The 21344-nt window shown below is 61.4% G+C and overlaps 5 protein-coding genes across 5 annotated transcripts in view; 4 read left to right on the top strand and 1 right to left on the bottom strand.

The window, feature by feature from the left end:
- The window catches only part of ARHGAP39 (Rho GTPase activating protein 39), a 51912-nt gene extending 47632 nt beyond the window's left edge, over positions 1–4280 (top strand). Inside the window, exons 8-12 of the mRNA XM_006830789.1 lie at positions 1671–1744; positions 2829–3028; positions 3516–3607; positions 3805–3974; positions 4061–4280. Of these exons, the coding sequence (XP_006830852.1) occupies positions 1671–1744; positions 2829–3028; positions 3516–3607; positions 3805–3974; positions 4061–4255 (731 nt within the window). The 3' untranslated portion in view covers positions 4256–4280. The remainder of the gene's footprint in view (positions 1–1670; positions 1745–2828; positions 3029–3515; positions 3608–3804; positions 3975–4060) is intronic.
- Positions 4281–5948: 1668 nt separating this feature from the next.
- On the top strand, positions 5949–7207 carry LOC102823740 (chromosome unknown open reading frame, human C8orf82). Its single transcript, XM_006830788.1, has 3 exons — positions 5949–6162; positions 6573–6621; positions 6759–7207. The coding sequence occupies exons 1-3, from the start codon at positions 6007–6009 to the stop codon at positions 7202–7204; spliced, it is 651 nt and encodes a 216-aa protein (XP_006830851.1). The 5' UTR covers positions 5949–6006; the 3' UTR covers positions 7205–7207.
- Positions 7208–9342: 2135 nt separating this feature from the next.
- LRRC24 (leucine rich repeat containing 24) lies at positions 9343–11742 on the top strand. Its single transcript, XM_006830787.1, has 4 exons — positions 9343–9513; positions 9613–9891; positions 10128–10296; positions 10796–11742. Exons 1-4 carry the CDS (start codon positions 9343–9345, stop codon positions 11740–11742), a joined length of 1566 nt encoding a protein of 521 aa, XP_006830850.1.
- A 409-nt stretch (positions 11743–12151) lies between these two features.
- On the bottom strand, positions 12152–15543 carry LRRC14 (leucine rich repeat containing 14). Its single transcript, XM_006830889.1, is given in 11 exon segments — positions 12152–12206; positions 12731–13096; positions 13098–13145; positions 13147–13271; positions 13273–13318; positions 13320–13367; positions 13369–13438; positions 13486–13605; positions 13608–13670; positions 13730–14013; positions 15524–15543. Coding segments are annotated over 11 exon segments (1245 nt in total).
- Positions 15544–15680: 137 nt separating this feature from the next.
- RECQL4 (RecQ protein-like 4) lies at positions 15681–21233 on the top strand. The gene is made up of 21 exons (XM_006830888.1): positions 15681–15764; positions 15832–15865; positions 15949–16054; positions 16152–16287; positions 16444–17175; positions 17340–17484; positions 17574–17684; positions 17766–17879; positions 17964–18056; positions 18132–18268; positions 18372–18455; positions 18530–18718; positions 18797–18979; positions 19050–19175; positions 19226–19504; positions 19577–19850; positions 19922–20051; positions 20128–20484; positions 20571–20727; positions 20908–21016; positions 21109–21233. Exons 1-21 carry the CDS (start codon positions 15681–15683, stop codon positions 21231–21233), a joined length of 3705 nt encoding a protein of 1234 aa, XP_006830951.1.
- The last annotated feature ends 111 nt before the right edge of the window (positions 21234–21344 follow it).

The raw sequence follows: 21344 nt of genomic DNA, 5'->3' as shown, positions 1-21344 counted from the left end.
CTGGAGGCACAGTCTTCAGGTGAGTGAGTGTGGTGGGGCTGCCCTGGGGGCTAGGGTCTTCCAGCTACATGCAGAACCCAGCTTTCAGAGGTTGTTGGGAAAAACTCCCTTTTTCTGTACCCTGGCCCAGGGCTCCTGCCCACTACCACATACCTGCCTTGTCCAGGGCAGATTCCAAAAGCCCAAAGCTGCCCTTTTCAGCTAGTTGCTGTGCTATGTATGGTCAGCCCCTCCCTGGCACCAGGGCCTCTGAGAGCAATTGAAGCCTCACCCCGGGCACCTCCCAGTATGCTGAGCTGCCTGGAATACCCAAATCCTCTGCGACCACTCAGCTGGGCCCCCTTCCTACAGGAAGTCATCCCTGTCTGCACATTGCCTGTCGGGTCCCAAGGCTAGTGGGGTTTTCAGAAGAGGACACCAGCTAAGGACCAACTCCTGGGCCAAGCAAGGGGAGGCTGAATGGGTGTGTAGGGGCCACCACAGCCTGAGAAGGTCAGACCCAAGTCTGCATCTGGCCTCGTGGCCCTGAAGTACTTAGCCCATGGGCAACAGCAGGTCAGACTGTATGTACTCCCTAGATTCCTGGTGCAGGTGTTTGCTCAGGGAAACAGGGCCTGAGACTAGGGACAGGGCAGCTGCTCAGTCCCTTGTGCGCTGGCTGTGGAGAGGTTCCTACCTACCCCAGCCCAAGTCTCGTTAGCCATATTCCACTCTATGGAACAAGAGAGTGGTCTGGAGGGCTCACCTGAGCAAGGTGAGGACTAGACCAGGTGTCTCCCCACCCCTGCAGGAGCCTGGGGTCCCCAGAGCCCAAGACATTCTCTAAGACAAGATTCTAGGGGAAGTGCTTACTGTGTCTTCATTTTGATGACTCAAATGATTGAATGGCTTGAGTCAGAGGCTAACCCAGCCTCACTGCAGCATCGCTGTGGCTGGCTTGGGCCCTGGGGCTGCATACACACAGCGCTGTCTATGTGCGGTGGCCTCTGCGAGTCTGGAGTGTGATCTTTCCTGATGCTCCGCCCTCTGAGGTCTGCTTAGGAGAATCTTTCTGGTCTATGCATCCAGGTTGCCCATCAAGCTCCCTGGAGGGCCGGGCTCACCTGAGACTGACCAGCTTGTCTTGTGGAACCACCAGGGGCCAGGCTATGCTGCTAACCTGAAACTCTAGGGAGGCACCCTTTTGGGATAGATAGAAGGCCCAGGCCCTAATGCCAGCTTCCTGCTCCAAGGTGGAGTGGTAGGCTTGCCCTTGACCCCTATCCAACAGCCCTTGCTAGGCCCCCTGGGAACACCTTTCCATCACAGGGGCCCTCTGCACTCCCTACTCAGGATTGTGGTCAACACATAGGAGTGGTCTGGTGGGAGGGATGCAGACAGGACCTCTGCTTAGACCCTCAGCCACTTTGGAGCAAGTCTGAGAACTCAGGAAAGAACCAAGAAGTTTCCAGGGGGTGTCCTTGCCCACTGCTGGCTGCAGAGTGACCCATGTCTGCAGGGATGGCCTGTGGAGATGACCCCTGTCCTCCATAAGTTTCACCCAGGACACCCAGAGCTGTGGGAGGTGGGCCCAGCCCCTGGAATCCTTAGAGGCTGCTTCTCTTCCCCCCTTTTCTTCTCTATAGTCACTTGCCTACCCCGCACAGCTGACGGTCCCCACTCTTTTGCAGGCGTGGCAATAAGTACATATGCCAAATACTGCTACCACACGCTGCAGAAAGCCGCCCTGACGGGGGCCAAGAAGGTATGCGCACATCTTGGGGAACCTGGTATCCTAGCTGGGAGGCACGGCTGGCGGTGACACTCTTGTGTTCAAAGTCCCTTCAGGCAGGGGCTGCCCCCAACACCCCCCACCCCACCTCCTGCTCAGGTGTCATGCTACCAGCAGGACCAGGACAGGTGTAGGGAGGGTTTGTGCAGATCATGAAATGAGAGTAGAAATGGCTGCCAGCAGCCTGGCCCCGGCAGCTTCCCCAAGCAGGCAAGTTGAAGTCTTGGGGTCCACAGTCCTGTGCAGTGTCAAGTCCCCGCCACTGGGTAGCCCCAGACCCCATCCTAGGCTTCATCCAGTGCTGGCTGCCAGGCTTGGGAACACCCCCAGAAGATGTGCTGCTCTGAGCCCATGAAGACCAGGCCGGCCACCATCCGCCCCTCCTCCCAAGACACTCAGGACGCAGGCTTCTGCAGATGAGCTCCAGCTGCCACTCTAACCTGGGTCCTCAGCAAGTTCCTCCTGAGCCCCCACACCCTGTCTGTGAGGATGAAGAAGAGTTTGCCTGGGGCTATAGGGTCAGCACTGGGCTACCAATCACAGGGTCAGCAGTTCAAACCCACTACCTGAGTCAGAGCAGACTCCTCGGCACTTAACAACAAAGGGTGGGGAGGGAGGCTGTGCAGAGCCAGTGAGAAACCCCCGCAGACAGGTGTAGGTCTGACAAGACTGGAGGCAGGGACTCGGCCACTTGGCCTCCTGTCCTGTGCATCTTGTTACCTGGCCTCAGTAGGACACACCCGAAACCACCACCTCCCTCACACCCAGGGTTATTCCTGCGAGTGGGGGTCGCTTGGTGCCTTCCTCCCATGCCACCCCTGGGCCATTTGAAGCTTCATGGGGCTGTAGGTGGCCAGTGGGTTCCCTTGGTGGTCCAGGACTTGGGGGCTATGGAGCTCTGGGTGCACTCAGGCAGTCTCTGGCATGATGGTGATCAGAAGCCTAGAGCTCAGAGGGTCCAGACAGGGAGAGGTGGCTGAGCCCTGTGGGGGGGGGGGGGGGGGGCGGGGACCCTGCCTGGGATGTCAGGACAGGTAGGAGATGGGCTGTCTTCCAGGGCCTGCGGAAGCCCACCGTGGAGGAGATCCGGCACGCCAAGAATGCCGTGTTCAGCCCGTCCATGTTCGGCAGCGGGCTGCAGGAAGTCATGAGCATGCAGCGGGAACGCCACCCTGAGCGGCAGCTACCCTGGGTACAGACTCGGCTCTCTGAGGAGGTGCTGGCACTCAACGGTGACCAGACGGAGGGCATCTTCAGGTGCAGCCTGGGCCTGGGACCTCAGGGTGGGGCCCGGAGAGCAGCCCTAGTGGTCAGGGACACCCAGGAAGGAGTCAGTCTGTGGGCTGCTGCCTCAACCTCAGGCCCCTCAGCCTAAGCAGGCGGGTGGACTCCAGCCATAGGGCAGGGCCTGAGTGTCCACTTACTTCCACTGGACGCATGCCCTTGCCTGTGAGTGGGATCTCCATCAGGGGGAGTGGACACTGGTCAGCAGTGTCAGTCATGCTGCAGTGGCCACATTGGTGACTTACTGCGTAACTCACCTGTCAGGATCAGGCAGGAGTGAGGGCCTTCAGGCTTCCTCCTGGGAGGGTCCAGAGCTATGGGACCCTGAGCCTCAGTTCCCATGTGGAAAGGAGGCCAAACCTAGGGGGCTAGAAGAGCGGTGGGGGTCTGGGTGCCCTGTCCCCACGCCTTCGGATTGGAGGCGGACACTCTGAGACTGAGACAGGCCTGTGCTCCACAGGGTACCTGGGGACATTGATGAGGTGAATGCTCTGAAGCTGCAGGTGGACCAGTGGAAAGTGCCTACGGGCCTGGAAGACCCCCACGTCCCTGGTGAGGACTTGAGCTTTAGCTCTACAAAGCACCCACCTCTGCCTGTGTTCCCCACCCTTTGCATTGAGACTTGCCCACATCCTTTGCCCTATCTGCTAAGGTGGTCTCCACACCTGAGGGCTCACCCACCTTCCACCAGCCACGGTGTAGACCCAGAGCACCCGTTTCATTGTGAGCGCTCCACGCTGTGTTCACAGCTTCGCTGCTGAAGCTGTGGTACCGGGAGCTGGAGGAGCCGCTGATCCCGCATGAGTTCTATGAACAGTGCATCGCGCACTACGAGAGCCCGGAGGCCGCAGTGGCCGTGGTTCACTCGCTGCCGCGCATCAACCGCATGGTGCTCTGCTACCTCATCCGCTTTCTCCAGGTACTTAGTGTCCGGGCTGCCCTCCCCGGCCTTGTCCTGCTGCCCCAGTGGGCCCTACCTACCCTCCACTCCACCCCTCCTCTTAGGTGTTCGTGCAGCCTGCCAACGTGGCCATCACTAAGATGGACGTGAGCAACCTGGCCATGGTGATGGCGCCCAACTGCCTGCGCTGCCAGTCGGATGACCCTCGAGTCATTTTCGAGAACACGCGCAAAGAAATGTCCTTCCTGCGCGTGCTCATCCAGCACCTGGACACCAGCTTCATGGAGGGCGTGCTATAGCGGGCGGCGGGGGGTGGGGGGGAGGGACGGGAGCACAGGGGAGGGGGGAGGGACATCTCAACCGAGGGTCGCATGCCTGGCCCCTCCATGCCGCCTGCCCGCCGAAGCCCAACATGGACTCAGAACTGAGGTGCCGCCATCCGGAGCCCACCGTTCCCGCCCCGCCCTGCCCCAGGCCCTCGAGCCTCGAGGCTCCCCACGTCTTGTGTGGGTGTGAGGGTGCAGCCTAACCAGGGCAGAGTTCTGGCTGCGTAAAGAAAGCCTCTGGCCCCCACCTCACGGCCAGTTCCTACTGACCAACCCTGCCCCGGGTGCGACCATGGGGCAGCCTGGCGTGTCCACATCGCAGCCCTGAGAAAGTGCCTTCTGTTTCCTGGAGCCGAGCGACACTGCCCTCTCGCGGCCGGCCGGCCGGCCAGCACGGATGCCTCCTAAGGGTGGGCTGCCTCTGCTCCATCTGCCTGGCCTTGCTGGAGCTCCTCTCTCCTCCTCCCCCATCCCACCCCCACCCCCACCCGTGGGCTGCCTCTGCTCCATCTGCCTGGCCTTGCTGGAGCTCCTCTCTCCTCCTCCCCCATCCCACCCCCACCCCCACCCCTGATCTCCTGGCTGCAGCTCTCAGGCCCATCCAGGGAGCTGCCACCCAAATGACCCTTCCTGGTTCAGCCTCCCTCTCTCCCTCACCTGTCTACCTGTTGCCACAAGCGTAGTGACTACGCAGGAGTTCAGGGGCTCCAGGGCACTAGCTGTCCACCACAGAGCAGGGAGGGCCTAGCAGGCCCAGGCCTGGCAGGCACTAAGTTGGGAGGGGGGGGTTAGGAGGCCCCCAAACCAAAGTCCTGGGGCGGGGCGCAGGGCTGGGCAGGCGTTCTTGGGGTGGAGTGGGGAGGGGTGAGAGTATTTTTTTCTTAGTGTAAACTATAAATTCAGAATCTACTCTGCATCCCAGCCCCGCCTGTGTATAGAGATATAGAGTGAAAGACATAAGAACTAAATTTGCTAATGACATAGTTTTAACCCAAATACTATTTATCTCTGAGCCGTCCTCGCCGCCCTCCTTCATTTTCTTCTCCAACATTTGTTGGCTTCTGACCAAAAACCAGCCCTGCCCGCCCCAGCACCCCCTGCCCTTCCGGAGGCCGTAGCTGCTGGAGGGGGCACGCCCAGACTCCCAGTTTGTACATTTTCCATTTTGGAATTTTGAGTTCCAATTGTTGTAAAACTTAATTTCCCCCGGTTTTTATATATATATATTTTTAGAGTTGAGTTTTTATTTATTATTAAAAACAAAAAGCCCAGCCCTGCCAATGCCTGATGTCCCCGGCGGGGCGAGGGCGGCGATGGGGCGATGGGAGTTTGACACGTGGACTCGGAGAGGCGATTACGCTCGGTGTGAATAAACTACGTGTGGACACTGGCCAGCCGTGATCACGTCTCCTGGTCCTTCTGTCGTCGTGGGGCGGTGAGGGGGTGGGCTTGACACAGGTACTACACGGAGCAGATACCCACTCAACACTTCCTGAGGGAAAGGGTCGAGGTGGGCAGAACGAGCCACACCTGTCATCGCCCCGCACCGAGAGGCCACGGGAGGAGGAGGAGGTGAAGGGCCCACTGCGGGCGGGCAGCCGCGCTGGGCAACCGGGGTGTACCAAAGCGTGAGGAACCCAAAGCGCGGGTGGAGGCCGCCGGAGGACGGGTGTTCGCGCTGCGCCAGCCCGTGACCAGCGGCCGTTTCCGGCGTGGGAGCAGGAATGTGGCCTCCGTGCGGGGCGCTCCGAGCCGTGGCCTTGGCGCGGTCGCTGGGGACCCGGCCCTGCAGTGGGGGCGAGAGCGTCTCCTATACGCAGGGCCAGAGTCCCGAGCCCCGAACACGCGAATACTTCTACTACGTGGACCACCAAGGCCAGGTAAGCCGCGAGCTGGACTGGCAGCGAGAGGCCGGTGGTTAGGGAGGCGGGATCTGTAAGTTAAGCCCCGCCCCCCGACTCTGCAGAGTTGGGGCGGGCGGTGTCCTGAAGAGGCTGGAGGGGCTTGGTCTCCCATGTGGGATAGGGTCCCGCCCCGGCGGCTTTGGAAGCTGGTACAGTGCCCCCTTCAGGCACATCAGATTATCCACTCGGAGGAAGAGGCGCGGGGAAGGGGACCTGTGTGTGCGCGGAAGCACAGGAGGGAGAGGTTGGCAGGGCCCACAGACTTTCCACGCACCTCCCTGCACCCGGACACAGGCCCAGCGGGCCTCTCGCCCTGCCCCGCTGGGGTCAGCTTCGGCTGGCCACATGCTGGGACTCGGGAAGCACAGCCTGCCCTCTGTCTGCAGCTTTTCCTGGATGATTCCAAAATGAAGAACTTCATCACCTGTTACAAAGGTACCGCTTCCAACCCCCTTTCCCCCGGGTGGGCTTCCACACAGGGCGGTAGCAAGGAGCTAGGAAGCTAGGAGCCTCGCGGTTCTAAAGTGGGACCAAGATCAGAAAGGTCTGCAGCTGCATGCTTCATCTCTCAGACCCGCAGTTCCTGGTCACTTTCTTCTCCCGCCTGAGACCGAACAGCAGTGGACGCTACGAGGCCTCCTTCCCCTTCCTCTCACTCTGCGGTAGGGAGCGCAACTTCCTCCGCTGTGAGGACCGGCCCGTGGTCTTCACGCACCTGCTGGCGGAAGGCTCCGGGCCTCCGCGCATCTCCTACTGCGGCGGCGGCGAAGCCCTGGCCGTGCCCTTTGAGCCAGCGCGCCTGCTGCCCCTGGCCGCCAATGGGCGCCTTTACCATCCGGCGCCGGAGCGCGTGGGTGGCGTGGGCCTGGTGCGCTCGGCCTTGGCCTTTGAGCTTAGTGCCTGCTTCGAGTACGCGCCCGGCGCACCCGCACTGCCCTCACACATACACTGGCAGGGCCGCCGCCTTGCGCTCACCATGGACCTAGCTCCCTTGCTTCCAGGGGCCCAGCCGCCCTGAGCGCACGCGCCGTCCTAGTGCGCGCCGGGCCGAGCGCGCGTGCGCGGCGGGGTGCACCGCGGGCCCCGCCCGCCCGGCGCTGTCCGAGGTGCTGCCGCGGCTAGGCCGGCGGGCTGCTCTCTGGAACCCGACCGTACGGAAGGTTAGAGTTCCCGGGCCCTCCACTCGCTCCTCACCCCCACACTGCACCTTCTGGAGGCTTCTAGACTGATTTGCACTGGCGACGTCAGGCCCAGGCAGCCTGGGCAGGGGCGGCGGGTCCACACTGCGCGTGCGTTTGCGGGAGTCCCGCCCCTTCCCAGGCCTCTTCTCTGCTGGGCTGGGGTCGCAGCGGGCTCTGCGGGGGAGCCACGCGCCGCCAGAGCGTCAGGTGAGCGGGCGCCGGACCCAAGGTCACCGGGCCGCGCGGGCTGGATTGGGTACAGCTCTGGTCTGTCCCTGGTTCACACCGAGAAGGACCTGCATCCCGGCGGGGGTTGGGAGACAGTAAACCACGCCTTGCGTCGTGGAAGTGGGTGTGGGCAGGGGTGGCCTTGGGGCCCCAAGGGCAGTTCGGAGATGCACAGGAGCCAAACCCCAGATGGAGCCTGGCAGTTCAGCCAAGAGGGACTCATTCAAATGGCAGGTGGTAGTGCTTCTCACCTCTGCCTCCCCACCTGCGAATAGATGGGCACCCAAGATAGTTATAGCCACTCACAGCCAGATTAGGGGGATGTGCTGGGGTAAAGGATTCCTGGGAGGGCCTTCTCCCCGTCCCCAAACTGCCTCCTCATCCCCACCGAGGCTGGCCTTTCTACCTGCGTCCAGGGGTTCCTGTGAGCAGTAGCACCTGAGTTGGACAAGAAGATACTCCATCTCAGGCTTTACGCTGGAGGCTGTGGACAAAGCCTGGAGCCCTGGGCCAGCCTTTATGCTCTGGGAGATGGACACCTGGGAACTGTCTGTCTGGGCTGCAGTGCTTCCATTAAAACTTGCTTAAGTTTCCATACCTCATCTCTAGTTACTTTACATAATTGACTTACTGTTTAGATTAAGATTTCAGGAACACCAAGGCCATACGACCCTTCCCTTATGACATCGTCTGTAGGGAGACCCCTGGACCAGCAGGGTCTGGAGGTGACATCCTCTGTCCTGCTGCCCTGGCCCTCAGAAGAGTTGGACTTCTCAGCTGGACTGGGACTCAGGAGCTAGATCCAGCCCTTCTGTATCTCTCAGGTCACCATTGTAGGAATATGAACTCACAGGAGCCATGTGCACCTATAGTCCTGGAGGGCACTGCCAGTAGAAACCCAACTGGTAACTTAGGGCCCCTCTAGCAGACAGCGCTCCTAGGGGCACCACCTACCCCCACACCCCCAAAGAAGGATCCCCTTTGAGGTGACAGTGTGGGGGGCACAGCTGGGGCCTCACCCTTGGGTTGACAGTCCTATTGCTTTCTTTATTCACCCACCCCCTACCATATTCCCTGAGAGAAAGCCACAACCCTGGCAGGGCAGGTGCTGAACAAAGCTGGGCAGTGAACTTTCCCTTTGGCCAGAGGCTGCTGAGGCCAGTTCTGCCCATGCCCAACCAGGAGGAAAATGGGACTGAAGTCCACGTTAAGTCAGGGTCAGTTAGAGATAGGACACTGGCTCTGGATCTCATGCCTTCCCCATGGGTGATGCCCATGTGGTCAGAGCTTGCATACACTGAGCCTACTCTTTCCCCGTCTGTGCTGGGCAGTAGCCAGAATCACTGTCCAGTTATCACCCACATCAGCCTCCATAGATTCAAAGGACCTAGAGGGTTGCCAAGGGCGTAGGGAGAAAGCGGAGTAGAAATCACCTCAGCACAGGGTAGGGTGGCCCCCCCTACACCCACATACTGGAAGACTGAGGAGACCAGGAGTTCCACCCCCAAAACTGATGTCCCATAATGGTAAGTTGTTTTTATCAATGAAGACTAGAGCATTTTATTTCTTAACCTGGTATCACTTTTGGAAAAGTAGATGCAGGGCGTGAACCTCTCCACCTGCGCTCACCCTTACACCACTTCCCAAATGAAAGGGCCAGGTCTGCTCGATATGTTTCAGGAGCACCCCAACCCGGGCGGCCCACAGGAGGCCGCCCCTCTGTGGTCCACGGCCAGTGCCGCGGGAGATGGCCCCAGGGGCGCTTGCGATGCTGCTGCTGCTGCTCCTGCCACCACTGCCCGGGCTCCCCTCCCGGACTGCTGGCTGTCCGTCTTCCTGTCGCTGCTATAGTGCCACCGTGGAGTGTGGCGCCCTGCGGCTGCGCGCAATCCCGCCCGGAATCCCGCCCGGCACGCAGGTGGGCGCCATGAGGGGTCGCCGCGACTCCGATACGGAAGGGTTCGCGGGTGGCAAAGGCGACCCCACAACGGCGTAAGCATCTCCTCTCCGTCTGCAGACGCTGTTCCTTCAGGACAATAGCATCGCGCGCTTGGAGTCCGGCGCCCTGGCACCGCTCGCCGCCCTGCGCCGTCTCTACTTGCACAACAACAGCCTAGGCGCCCTAGAGTCCGGATCCTTCAGCGCGCAGCCGCGACTGCTTGAACTTGCGCTCAATGGCAACCGGCTGCGCGGCTTACGAGGCAGCGCCTTCTCCGGCCTGTCTCAGCTGCGCGTGCTCTACCTGGCGGGCAACCAGCTGGCTCGATTGTTGGATTTCACCTTCCTACACCTGCCGGTGAGCTAGGCCAAGAGGGGCAGGAGTCCTTCCGTGCTGCTACTGGCCCTGCAGGACTGGAATAGTAAAAGAAGGCAAAGCGAATTCCCGCTTAGTAGGGACCCTGGCCCTAGCGGAAGCTACTATATACAGAAAAGCTGGGGGACACTGGGGCTTACACACACACACACACACACACACACACACACACCCCACCCCCCCGGCCTCACCCTTGATGACCATTGTGTTTCCTTCAGCGCCTGCAGGAGCTGCACCTACAAGAAAACAGCATTGAGCTGCTGGAGGACCAGGCCCTGGCTGGACTCTCCTCACTCGCCCTGCTGGACCTCAGCAGGAACCAACTGGGCACCATCAGCCACCAGGCCCTACAGCCCCTTGCCAGTCTGCAGGTCCTGCGCCTCACAGGTACCCCCTTCTGCCAGCACAGGGGTCTCAGGCAAGGGTCTTTCCTCTGACCCCAAGTTTCAGGGTGCACCTCTAAGTGCTGAGCCACAGAGCAGTAGGCAGCACAGGAAGGGCCACAGAGGCGGAGGGAATGGGAGGACAACACACGGCTCAGGAGTCCCCTGAGCCGGTAGGAGTCTGACAGCCAGCTGAGTGGAGTTGATAGGCTTGCCAACTTTGAGGCCGTGAGAACAGGCAGCAATTTGGAGACACACACACCAGGGCAAGGCAACAGAATTTGACGCTGATGTTCCCTAAAGCAGGACTTGGGTAGGGCAGTGAGACATGCAGGGACCTGGAACTTTCTCACCCACACATTCAAGGATGAGGAGGCTATGGGAGGTGGATGAGTCGCAGCAAAGTCCTTAGCCAGGCCTACCAACTGCAGCCACAACCTCCAATTGCACAGGCTGTGCTGTGGGGCCCCTTCTGAGCCCACCCACCACTGCTCTACCCACAGAGAATCCGTGGCGCTGTGACTGTGCCCTGCATTGGCTGGGCACCTGGATCAAGGAAGCAGGCCAGCGGCTGCTCAGCTCCAGGGACAAGAAGATAGTGTGTGCAGAACCCCCGCGCCTGGCACTTCACAGTCTCCTGGAGGTATCTGGTAGCAGTCTCATCTGCATCCCGCCCTCAGTGCACGTGGAACCGCTAGAGATCACAGCCAATCTGGGAGAGGACCTGCGGGTGGCCTGCCAGGCTTCAGGATACCCGCAACCCCTGGTCACCTGGAGAAAGGTCAGCCAGCCCCGCGAGAGGTCAGAGCAGGCCCAAGCGCACCCCGAAGGCAGAGTGCCAGGCCTGGGTGGGCATGGAGCCCCGGACATGGGCAGTGGCATGCTCTTCCTCACTAACATCACCTTGGCCCATGCTGGCAAGTACGAGTGTGAGGCTTCCAACGCCGGCGGCACTGCCCGAGTGCCCTTCCAGCTCCTGGTCAACCTGTCTCAGCAGCAGCGGTTGCCAGCAGCCCCGTCGCCCCCGTCCGCTGGCCCAGTCAGCCACGAGCCCCTGTACGAGGCGGGCAGCATGGCCTTCCGCGCCCTGGGCCTGGCCACCCAGACTGCCATCGCGGCGGGCATCGCACTGCTAGCACTCACAGCATTGCTGTTGGCAGCCATGATCTGCCGGAAGCGGCGCAAGCGGAAAAAGGCTGCGGGGCCTCCGGGGGAGGGTGTGCTGTTCGTCAATGACTACTCCGACGGGCCCTGCACCTTCGCCCAGCTCGAGGAGCTCCGCGACGAGCAAGGTCACGAGATGTTCGTCATCGACCGCTCCAAGCCCCTCTTCACCGAGGGACCGGCAACAGAGGCGCTGGCGGACCGCGCCCCCTCTGAGGGTGCGGCGTCCAGCCCCGCGCAGGGCCTCCTGTTCCCACCTCCGGTCGCCTTTGAGATTCACTGCTAAGGCCATGGGCGGACAGGATCGTGCTCCAGGGATTGGCCGGCACAACTTTGCGCGTGGTCTGACGTGGTGCGGGTCAGTAAAGGGTGGAAGCTGCGCAGTGTGGGCTGAGCCATGTGTGACCGAGGAACCCCGGCTGGGGGTGGGGGGTGGGGAGTAAGAAAAGCAGTTCCGTCTACCTGATGAGTTTTGTAGCCAGCCAAGTCCAGAAAGTTGGAAATAAGAGGGGTGGCGGGGGCCCTCCAGAAATCACCCTTCCAGCATATGCCCAGCGCATATGCTCTGCAGGAGCCCAAGCATGGTCCCTGCCCATCATGGCTTGTCACCAAGTCACCCCAAGGTGAAGTGACCCCAGCTGTGCAATGCCCAGACAAAGAACAGGCTGGCACAGATTGGGGGTGGGAGGGTGTGTTCAGGGTTCCCGGGGGGACGTGTGCAGACAGAGGCTGGCAGCATTGTCCAATGGCCTGCAAGGGACAGCAGCTGAGAGCAGGACAACTTACTCAACTAATTAGGGTCAAGCAGGCACACAGTGCAGTTCCAAACAGGATGCACATTGCACCTTACCAGCTCTCCACTGCAGGGGTCTAACCACTAAGACCTGCTGAAGTCCTGGGTGTCAGACTCAGGGAGAATATGGACAGGGACAGCCTAGATCCCAGGGGACTGGACCCTTCCCTGGAGGAGGCACCTCTTGCAGAGAGAGGGTGGGAAAGGCCTGGACAGAAAGCCCAGGGTGCTCACAGCTGGGACCAAGCAGTGCTCTGCAGGAGGGCCAATGAGTACAGCCAGAGTGGGGATCAATCAAGGTCAGCGAGTCTGAGGACACATCAGAGCCACACTGCTACAGGCCTGGACACCAAGACAGACCCTGCAGAGGGAAGTAGGTACTTGCCCATCACCTACGGGTGCCTTTGAGTGTGTCCTCAAGACCTGGCAGGTTCCCAGAAAAGGCTCTGCCTACCCCAGGTCTCAGGATGGCCACCTCTACCTGATGCAGGCAGGCACCCCTGTGGTCCACAAGACAGGGGCACGGCCTCAGGCCAAAAGTAGCTAGTGCAGCTTGGACTCCACTTGAGCAAACTTCTCCTCATTGATGGAGGCCCCCAGCAGGAGGGAAGCAGGGCGTGGCCAGGGCAGGCCCACACAGCAGTCCACGGGGAAGGGGTGCACCAAGGTGCGCAGCTCAGCTTGGGTTGCCGAGTCCCGAAGCAGCTCCTTGGGACCTCCGATGGACAGCGGCTTGCCATAGAGGCTGAGGTAGTAGAAGCTAGTACAGCGAGTCAGGGCAGGCAGTGTGGCCAGGAGTTGGGTGTCAGCCTGCCGGCCCTCAGTCAGCTCTAGGTGTAGACTTTCACAAGAAGTCCTGGAAGGGAACCAGCTGGTCGTCAGCCAGCTCACTGCCACCTGACGTGAGAGGCGTGGGGGCTCTGGGTCAGGAAGTGTAGGGCCTCGGGCAAAAGGGCACAGAAGGCCAGCTCCAGGCTCTCCAGGGGACTCTGCAAAGCCTGTGGGGGAGGGGCCAGCTCACCTGAGCAGCTGGTCCAGTTGCCTGGAGAGCAGACTGATGCCCAGAGGGAAAGTGTGCCATCTGGGCCAAGAAGAAGCAGAAGTTGTCTCCACCAACCAGAGGATCGTAGTGAGTCCCCATGAACATGGTGCGACCGCAGGCTGGCCAGGTGCCAGGTGCATCCAAGAGCTACGGCAGGGCCACTATGTTGCGTACGGGCAGCTCTTCAGCCTCACTGCTCCAGAATGCCTCCCGCAGGAAGGAACAGGAGGCCCGATTTACACACAGGTCCACGCAGAACTCCACACGAGCAGGTACTGGCCCAGGCTCCCCAGCGCCTCCCTGCTGCTGCTGGGCAATGCCACAGTGCAGTCCCACGGGCTCATGGTGTCGGGGTCCTGCTCCACACACACTGGGAAGCCTGCAGTCTCGTCAGAAGATCCTCAGCAGTCTGAGAGCTCTCAGGGGCCCTGTACCTGCCGAGGGCCTGCATGGCGGCCTCAGCCTTGGGGCCATGGAGCCTGGCAGTGAACCCCAGGATAACAGCCTGCCTGTTCTCTATGCTGGGTTACTCCTACAGCAGAGGGCAGCTGCAGTGGGCACATGCCAGCTGCAGATGCTGGAAGCTGAGCCATGGGAACGGTCAAGTGTGTACCAGCTCACGTAGCACAGCCGACTTCTTGTCCATGAAGGGCCCCCTTGAGCAGCAGCGGGAAGTGCTCTCAGGGACCTGGCAGGCAGCTGGCTGGTACTGGAGCACCTGCCTTGTGTGCACGGGGAAAGCAGATCCAAGCCACTGCCTGGTCCCAGTCCCCCCATGGTGCCCAGCATGGAGCTAATGCTGAGTGGAAGCTGCTATACAGACCAGCACAGGATGAGGTGGACCAGGAACTGGGGAAAGGCCGTGCCCAGTCTCTGCCCTTCTAAAACACAGGACCTCTAGAAAAAACGAAATAGCCACAAGATGCATAAATCGTACAAGCACCAACCAGCTTGCTGGTGTCATGATTGGCAGATGATTGCTGCTCCTCAGAACCAAACATTCAGATCACTGGGGATCCCAAAACACAGAAGTATTTCTCAGGGGTCTATTCTTCCTCAAGAACACAAAGCTCAGATGTCCCCCTTTGTTAGTTCTAAAAGGGGTGGGTCACCCTCAAGGGCACAGGCTGCCTCCCTCACCCCTCACAGGGGCTCTGACAGGCCACCCTTGGGCCGCCTACTGAGCAGCAGAAAGGGCCTGGGGCCTGGGAGCACAAACACAGTTTAACAAAGTATTAGGCAACAGGAGAATAAAGCGAAGACTGAGCGGACACAGGATCGCGTGTGAGTCCTCAACACCAACTCAGTTATAACCACGGGCATCGCCCTGAAGGACTACAGAAATTTAAAAACCAGAGTCCTTGCTACCTCTGGCCACATCTTTTCCCTGGAGAATCAAATGTTGAGAAACCAGGCCTTAACTCAAATGGGGCAGAGGCAGTTACAGATGTGGCATTTGATCTTAGAAGAAGATGCATACAGAGCGGCAACCGTTAGCAGACTCATGATGCGCCAGGCACCTCGGGCTCAAAACTGGCCAGAAGGCAGAGGGGAAAGTGGGCATCACTGCCGTGTAACTGATTAGAAAGCTACCATGTAGGCCTTGCCCAAGACTGCAGTGCTGGGATACCAGGGGTGGGAATGGTTGGTCCAAGGGCCCCTGCTCCTGCCACCACAAGTACTTACAGCGAAGGTTCCCGAGACTCCCCAGACGTCAGACCTCTTCCAAGAAAGATTCACACCTCACTCCGACTAGAAGAACCGACCTGTCACGAGGGAGACCATAAGCAGCCAGGCTGGAGAGGAGTCTCCAGCGCAATGTCGCCGATCAGCAGGGGGCCGCTCAGTTTCTGGCTCTTGCGTTTCTTGAATCAGACGCCCGCGCCCCCTCCTCCAGGTCTCGAGTCTGAGATACGGGTGGGGGTTGCTGCATCGACGCCTCTCCGCTGAATTCAATGCACTCGCCCGGGTAGAGACGGGGCCCGCAGCCACTCCATTGCATTCACCCAAGTCCGCAATCACCCCGGGGGACCCAGTCCGCTAACAACCAGCGCACGCCCCGCCCCCAGGACGGGGCAAGCCCGAGCGCCCGCGCCCCGTTCTCACACCGAGATAGGTTGGTGAGCGCGGGACAGCCAGCTCCCTTCTCCGCCCTGAGTCCGGCTGACCAAGCCTCACAGCGCCACCGGCAGCCACCACCGTCACCGGCCCCTCTAGGCGGTCCGCGCGCACCTTCTCCCGCCGCGCGCCATGATGACGTAACCACCTCCCATTGGCAGTCCCGCCGGGAACCCAAGGATTGGCTGATGGCTTTCCCCGCCCACTCCGAGCGTCCCCGTTGGCTAATCAGCTCAGCGCCACCGGCTGGAGGTTTGTACGCGGGAATGCAATGGAGCGGCTGCGGGATCTACGCACACGGCTGCAGGCATGGGAGCTCGCGTTCCGGCAGCAGAGCGGGAGGCGACCTTGCCAGGTGCGGGCTGCCCAGGGCGGGGGTGGACAGAGGACGCGGCCCGGGGACTGACACCTTCCCTTCACAGGTGGACGTGGCGGCGGCGCCCGAGGAGACCCAGGGTGAGCGCGGGGTGGGGCTGGTACGGCGCGTTCTGCGAACGCGTTCGGTGCGTTCCTTCCTGACCCCTTCTCCACCCATCCAGCGCTCTACCGGGAATACCGCGCCCTGAAGCAGGACCTGGGCCATCCAGGCGGCATCCGACCCCGCAGCCCCGAACAGTCTGCTCAAGCGGCCACCCAAGAGGTACTAGGGTGGGAAGAGCGCTGAGCGGGGTTTCTGCAGGTCTGAGGAGGGAGTGCGGCCACTTATGTCCTTGGCCTCTCACCATTTCCTGTAGGGACCAAAAGAGCCAAACTGCTGGGGGTCTCACCTGAATCGTGCTGCGACCCAGAGACCACAGCCTACCCCAGCTCCTAAACCCCGAGGGTCAGCGCAGGACTATGGAAGGAGGCTCAAAGCCAAGCTAAAGGGTACCCCGCAGGTGAGCGGCGCAGGCCTAGGGGACCAGCCCCCCACACACAGGCACTGTGGGCCTGTCCTCCAACTTCCTTTCTGTTCCAGCCTTCCTGGGTCCCATAACTGATAGTGGGGGCCCTGAGGCAGCCCCTAAGCTGCTTGCTGTGTGCCTTCCTCCTAGGCGGAGCCAGCGGTGGGCCGAGTACCCCGCATTCCTCGGAAACCCTCAACAGAGGCACCTGCCCAGGGGCTGCCAGACACAGGGGCTGCACCTGCCTCTCCACGACTCAGCCAGCTGCTCCCCCAGCGACCTGGGTTCCAGCCTCAGCTAGGCCGGTTCCAGCAGCTCCAGTCCTCCCTAAGCCGGCGACTGAGCTCTCTAGACCCTGGTTGGCTCCAGCGGTGTCATGGTGGGGACCCAGATTTACGGAAGAATCCTGAGACCTTTGTGCCTGGTCTAGACACAGAATTGTGCGACCTGGGCAAGGGTTCACAGCCTTTGACCTCAGGTGCCGACCTGGGCACCTACCATGGTCCTGAGATTCCAGCGCTACAGGGAAGCAGCCACAGTGAAGGAAGCCCCCAACCCAGCAAGAAGCAAAGACTGAGTGGGGACCTCGAAAGGGTCCTTTCACAGGCCCAGTGGGACAGTGGCCACGTGGGACCCCAGGCTAAGGAGTCGGATGCCACCAAACCTGTGGAAGACCCTCTGCGGACGCAGTCACCTCAGCCCCGAAGTGGCCCCGTGAAACCCAGATACCCAAACCTGGTGGGAAAGGCTGGGCTCACAGCTCCCAATAACATCTCTCCTAGGTCCTCCATCCAGGAAGGGGGCAACTACGTCAAGCTCAACCTGAAGCGAAAACGCTACGTACGAGGCCCAGCGCTGCGGGGCACTTACCTCCGCAAGCAGGTGAGGTAGGGAGTGGACCCGCGTGACCTATTCCTATGCCCCTATGTGTGTAAGCAGGTGAGGCAGGCAGGGTACCTCCCCCACGTGCACCCTCATGAGATGGATGATCTGATGCTCCTACCTCTCCCCACCCCACAATCTTGTGACCCATTCCTGTATCCCAGGTGTGGAAGCAGAAGTGGCAGAAGAAAAAGGCATGTTTTGGGGGTGGCCGGCCCAGAGCCACAGTCAAGAGCTTGTGTTTTCAATGCAGCCGGCCTGGACACTGGGCCTCCCAGTGCCCCCAACTAGGTGGGACCCCCAAGACCGGTCAGACTCGGAGGGGTACTGTATTCTTTACAAGGGAGGGTATTTCTGGTCTACTCAAGAAGCCCTCCCTGCCCCCTACCCTGGTCCAGAGCCCACGCCAACCCAGAAAGAAGGCGGCAGGGATGAGGAGGAAGCGCAGCCCTTGCCCACACTGGGGGACGTGGCCCAGGAGGCGGCTACTGCTCACTGCCAACTCCCCGGTGAGTGGGAGGTGTGGCGGGGAGCAAGGGATCCCTTCCCAGTCGGAGCTCCTACACCATGCCCCGTGCTGTCTGCCCCAGTGGGTGAAGATGATACCAGACCCGCCAAGCCTGAGCTGATGGGACCCTTGGAGCCCCACCCACCTCCCACCGTGCCCCCACTCTACCCTCCAGGACCCTTGGGGCAGGTGGCAGGTAAGCAGAAGCTGCTACCTAGAGCCTTCAGTAGGGGACCCCATCTGGGCACTGCCATGACCTGGTGGCCGTCTGTGTCCCCAGAGACCCCCCCTGAGGTGTTCCAGGCCCTGAGACAGCTGGGGTACCGAGCCTTCCGTCCTGGGCAGGAGCAGGCAGTCATGCGGGTCTTGTCAGGTGAGGAGGGAGGGCCAGGGTTGGCCAGGGCCTGGGGGCTTTGGGGCAGAGGCTCCTGCTGATGCCCAGTCTCAGGCATCTCCACCCTGTTGGTGCTGCCCACGGGCACCGGGAAGTCCTTGTGCTACCAGCTCCCGGCACTGCTCTTCGCCCGACGCAGCCCCTGCCTCACCATAGTTGTCTCCCCACTGCTGGCGCTCATGGACGACCAGGTGTGTCACCTGAAACAGATGAGGTGGGTGGGACCTGCCCGCGGCTTTCTCAGTTCGAGGACCCAGTGTGAGCCAGCCATGATGGGTGGGCTCCTGCTTCCAGGTGTCTGGCCTGCCTCCAGGTGTGAAGGCCGCCTGCCTCCATTCAGGCATGAACAAAAAGCAGCGGGAAAGCGTCCTGCAAAAGGTGAGGGGCCTGGTCCCAGGAGAGGGCGGGCGTCCAGGTTCTATCCCCATCCCGTCATGGTCTTGCCTCTCTAGGTCCGGGCAGCCCAGGTCCATGTGCTGGTGCTGTCACCTGAGGCACTGGTGAGGACAGGGATGGGGGGACCTGCTTGCCTGCCTCCAGCCTCTCAGCTGCCACCTATAGCCTTTGCCTGCATTGATGAGGCCCACTGCCTCTCGCAGTGGTCCCACAACTTCCGGCCCTGCTACCTGCGTGTCTGCAAGGTAAGGGTGCCTGCCTGGGGGAGAAAGGCAGGCGGGGATGGGATTGGCAGACGGCACCCTCACCCCTCTGCTTGGCAGGTGTTACGGGAACACATGGGTGTGCGCTGCTTCCTGGGCCTCACAGCCACTGCCCCACGCAGTACTGCCCTTGATGTGGCCCAGCTCCTAGGTGTGGCCGAAGGGCCAGGCTCCCGTGGACTCCTAGCCACCATCCCCCCCAACCTGCACCTCTCTGTATCCAAGGACAGAGACCCCGAGCAGGTAGGAGTGTGGTACCCGGGGTGCCCCCTAGCCCCATTGGCCCCAGCCCCCACTGACAACCCTCCCCCAGGCCCTGGTGACGCTGCTCCAGGGGGACCGGTTCCGCACACTGGACTCCATCATCATCTACTGCAACAGGCGTGAGGACACGGAGCGCATCTCTTCTCTCCTCCGCACCTGCCTTCGTGAGTCCTGGGTGGGGCTCAGGTTCACGCCTGGCCCCTGACGCCAACCTTGGCTCACCAGCTGTCTATACCCACAGGCGGCACCCCAGAGGCTGTGGCAGAAGCGTATCATGCCGGCATGTGCAGTCGGGAGCGGCGGCGTGTGCAGCGGGCCTTCATGCAGGGCCAGCTACGGGTGGTGGTAGCCACGGTGGCCTTCGGCATGGGACTGGACCGGCCAGATGTGCGGGCTGTGCTGCACCTGGGGCTGCCCTCCAGCTTTGAGAGTTACGTGCAGGCTGTGGGCCGAGCGGGACGGGACGGGCAGCCTGCCCACTGCCACCTCTTCCTGCAGCCCCAGGTGGGTCTCTGTGCCTCACGCTCCCCGGCTCTGGACTCTCCTGGTAGCCTCCACTTACACTGCTCTGCACAGGGGGAGGACCTGCAGGAACTGCGGAGACATGTACACGCTGACTCCGTGGATTACCTTGCTGTGAAGAGGCTGGTGCAGCTCGTGTTCCCCCCCTGCTCCTGTGCCCAGCTGTCCTCAGAGGGCGGTGACAGTGGACAGGTGGTCAAGGTCCCCACAGAAGCCAGGCAGCGGGACAGCCAGGACACAGACCCTGGGCCGAGGAGGACGTGCCCAGGCCATACCCGGGCCCTCCCGATAGAGCCAACAGAGCAGGCCCTGGACATGCCCCAGGAGGGTGAGGACCCAGGCTGGGCGGGAGAGGGCTGCGCTGTGGCCACGCGGCCCCTGACCCCGCTCTGTCCCCAGCCATCGAGACCCTGCTGTGCTACCTGGAGCTGCACCCACAGCACTGGCTGGAGCTGTTGCCGCCCACGTACGCCCAGTGCCGCGTCCGCTGCCCCAGGGGCCCTGCTCAGCTCAGAGCCCTGGCCCTCAGGTGAACACACACTTTGCTTGGGGTGGGCAGGGGGGCAGGGGCCAAGGTCTCATGTTCTTTGCTACCCTGAGCACAGGTGTCCCCCCTTGGCTGTGTGCCTGAGCCGGCAGTTACCCCAGGATACAGACAGCAACGGTAGCAGCTGCTCCCTGGAGTTTGACGTGGTCGAGCTTACAGATTCCATGGGCTGGGAGCTGACGCCCGTACGGCGGGCTCTACACCAGCTGCAGTGGGACCGGGGGCCTGGGGCTGGGGAGCCTCAGAGCACAGGTGTGCGCGTGGAGTTCGGGGAGCTGGCCTTCCACCTGCGCTGCCCCAGAGACTTGACTACTGAAGAAAAGGACCAGCTCTGTGAATTTCTTCATGGCCGCATACAGACACGAGAGCGGGAGGCCCTGGTCCGCCTGCGCCGCACCTTTCAGACCTTCCACAGGTAGTGGGGGTAGGGCCTAGCCACCATCCTTGTCCCTGGTCCTCAGCCAGGCCAGGTGCTGACAACCGCCTCCCCTCCCCGCCAAGTGTGGCCTTCCCCAGCTGCGGGCCCTGCCTAGAACAGCATGATGAGGAACGCAGTGCCCGGCTCAAGGGCCTTTTGGGGCGCTACTTTGAGGAGGAGGAGAGGCTGGGACCGGAGAGTGGAGAAGACACTGAGGCCCCAGAGCCAGGCCAGGCCCAAGTGAGTGCTGGCCAAGTCCTGGGGAGGACAGTGACACACACCCACACTCTGCTGGCCTCTGCCCAGCCCCTTGGTGGGTCCCCTGTACCCACCCCAACAAGTAAACCCCAGGCGGTCCTGACCACATGAGAGTGTGGTACTAAAAAGTTAAGGACGCTTCTTACCCAACCCCCACCCCAGCTCCAGGGCTGGGAGGACCAGATCCGCAGAGACATCCGACAACTCCTGTCATTGAGGCCAGAAGAGAAATTCTCAGGCAGGGCTGTGGCCCGGATCTTTCATGGCATTGGTAAGGGTTAGGGACCTGACTGGGCCTGGCAGGGATGGGGGAGAGAATCAGCCTCCAGCCCTCACAACCTCTCTCTGCCCTCCCAATTGCAGGAAGTCCCTGCTATCCAGCCCAGGTGTTCGGGCGGGACCGACGCTTCTGGAGGAAGTACCTACACGTGAGCTTCCATGCCCTGATGCGCCTGGCCAGGGAGGAGCTGCTGTTGTGGGCCCGCTGACCTGACCATCTGGGAAGAGCTCACCAGCTTGGGGGTGGGGAAGCAAGTGCAGAATAAATGGCATTCCGAGGTCTTCTTGGGCCCTCCTTTCCAGCAACAGCTTCCTACACC

This window comes from Chrysochloris asiatica, unplaced genomic scaffold, assembly GCF_000296735.1.
Source record: "Chrysochloris asiatica unplaced genomic scaffold, ChrAsi1.0 scaffold00001, whole genome shotgun sequence".
NCBI classification, from domain to species: Eukaryota; Metazoa; Chordata; class Mammalia; order Afrosoricida; family Chrysochloridae; genus Chrysochloris; species Chrysochloris asiatica.
Note: the sequence above shows the minus strand (reverse complement) of the source record. Positions and strands in the feature narration are given on the sequence as shown.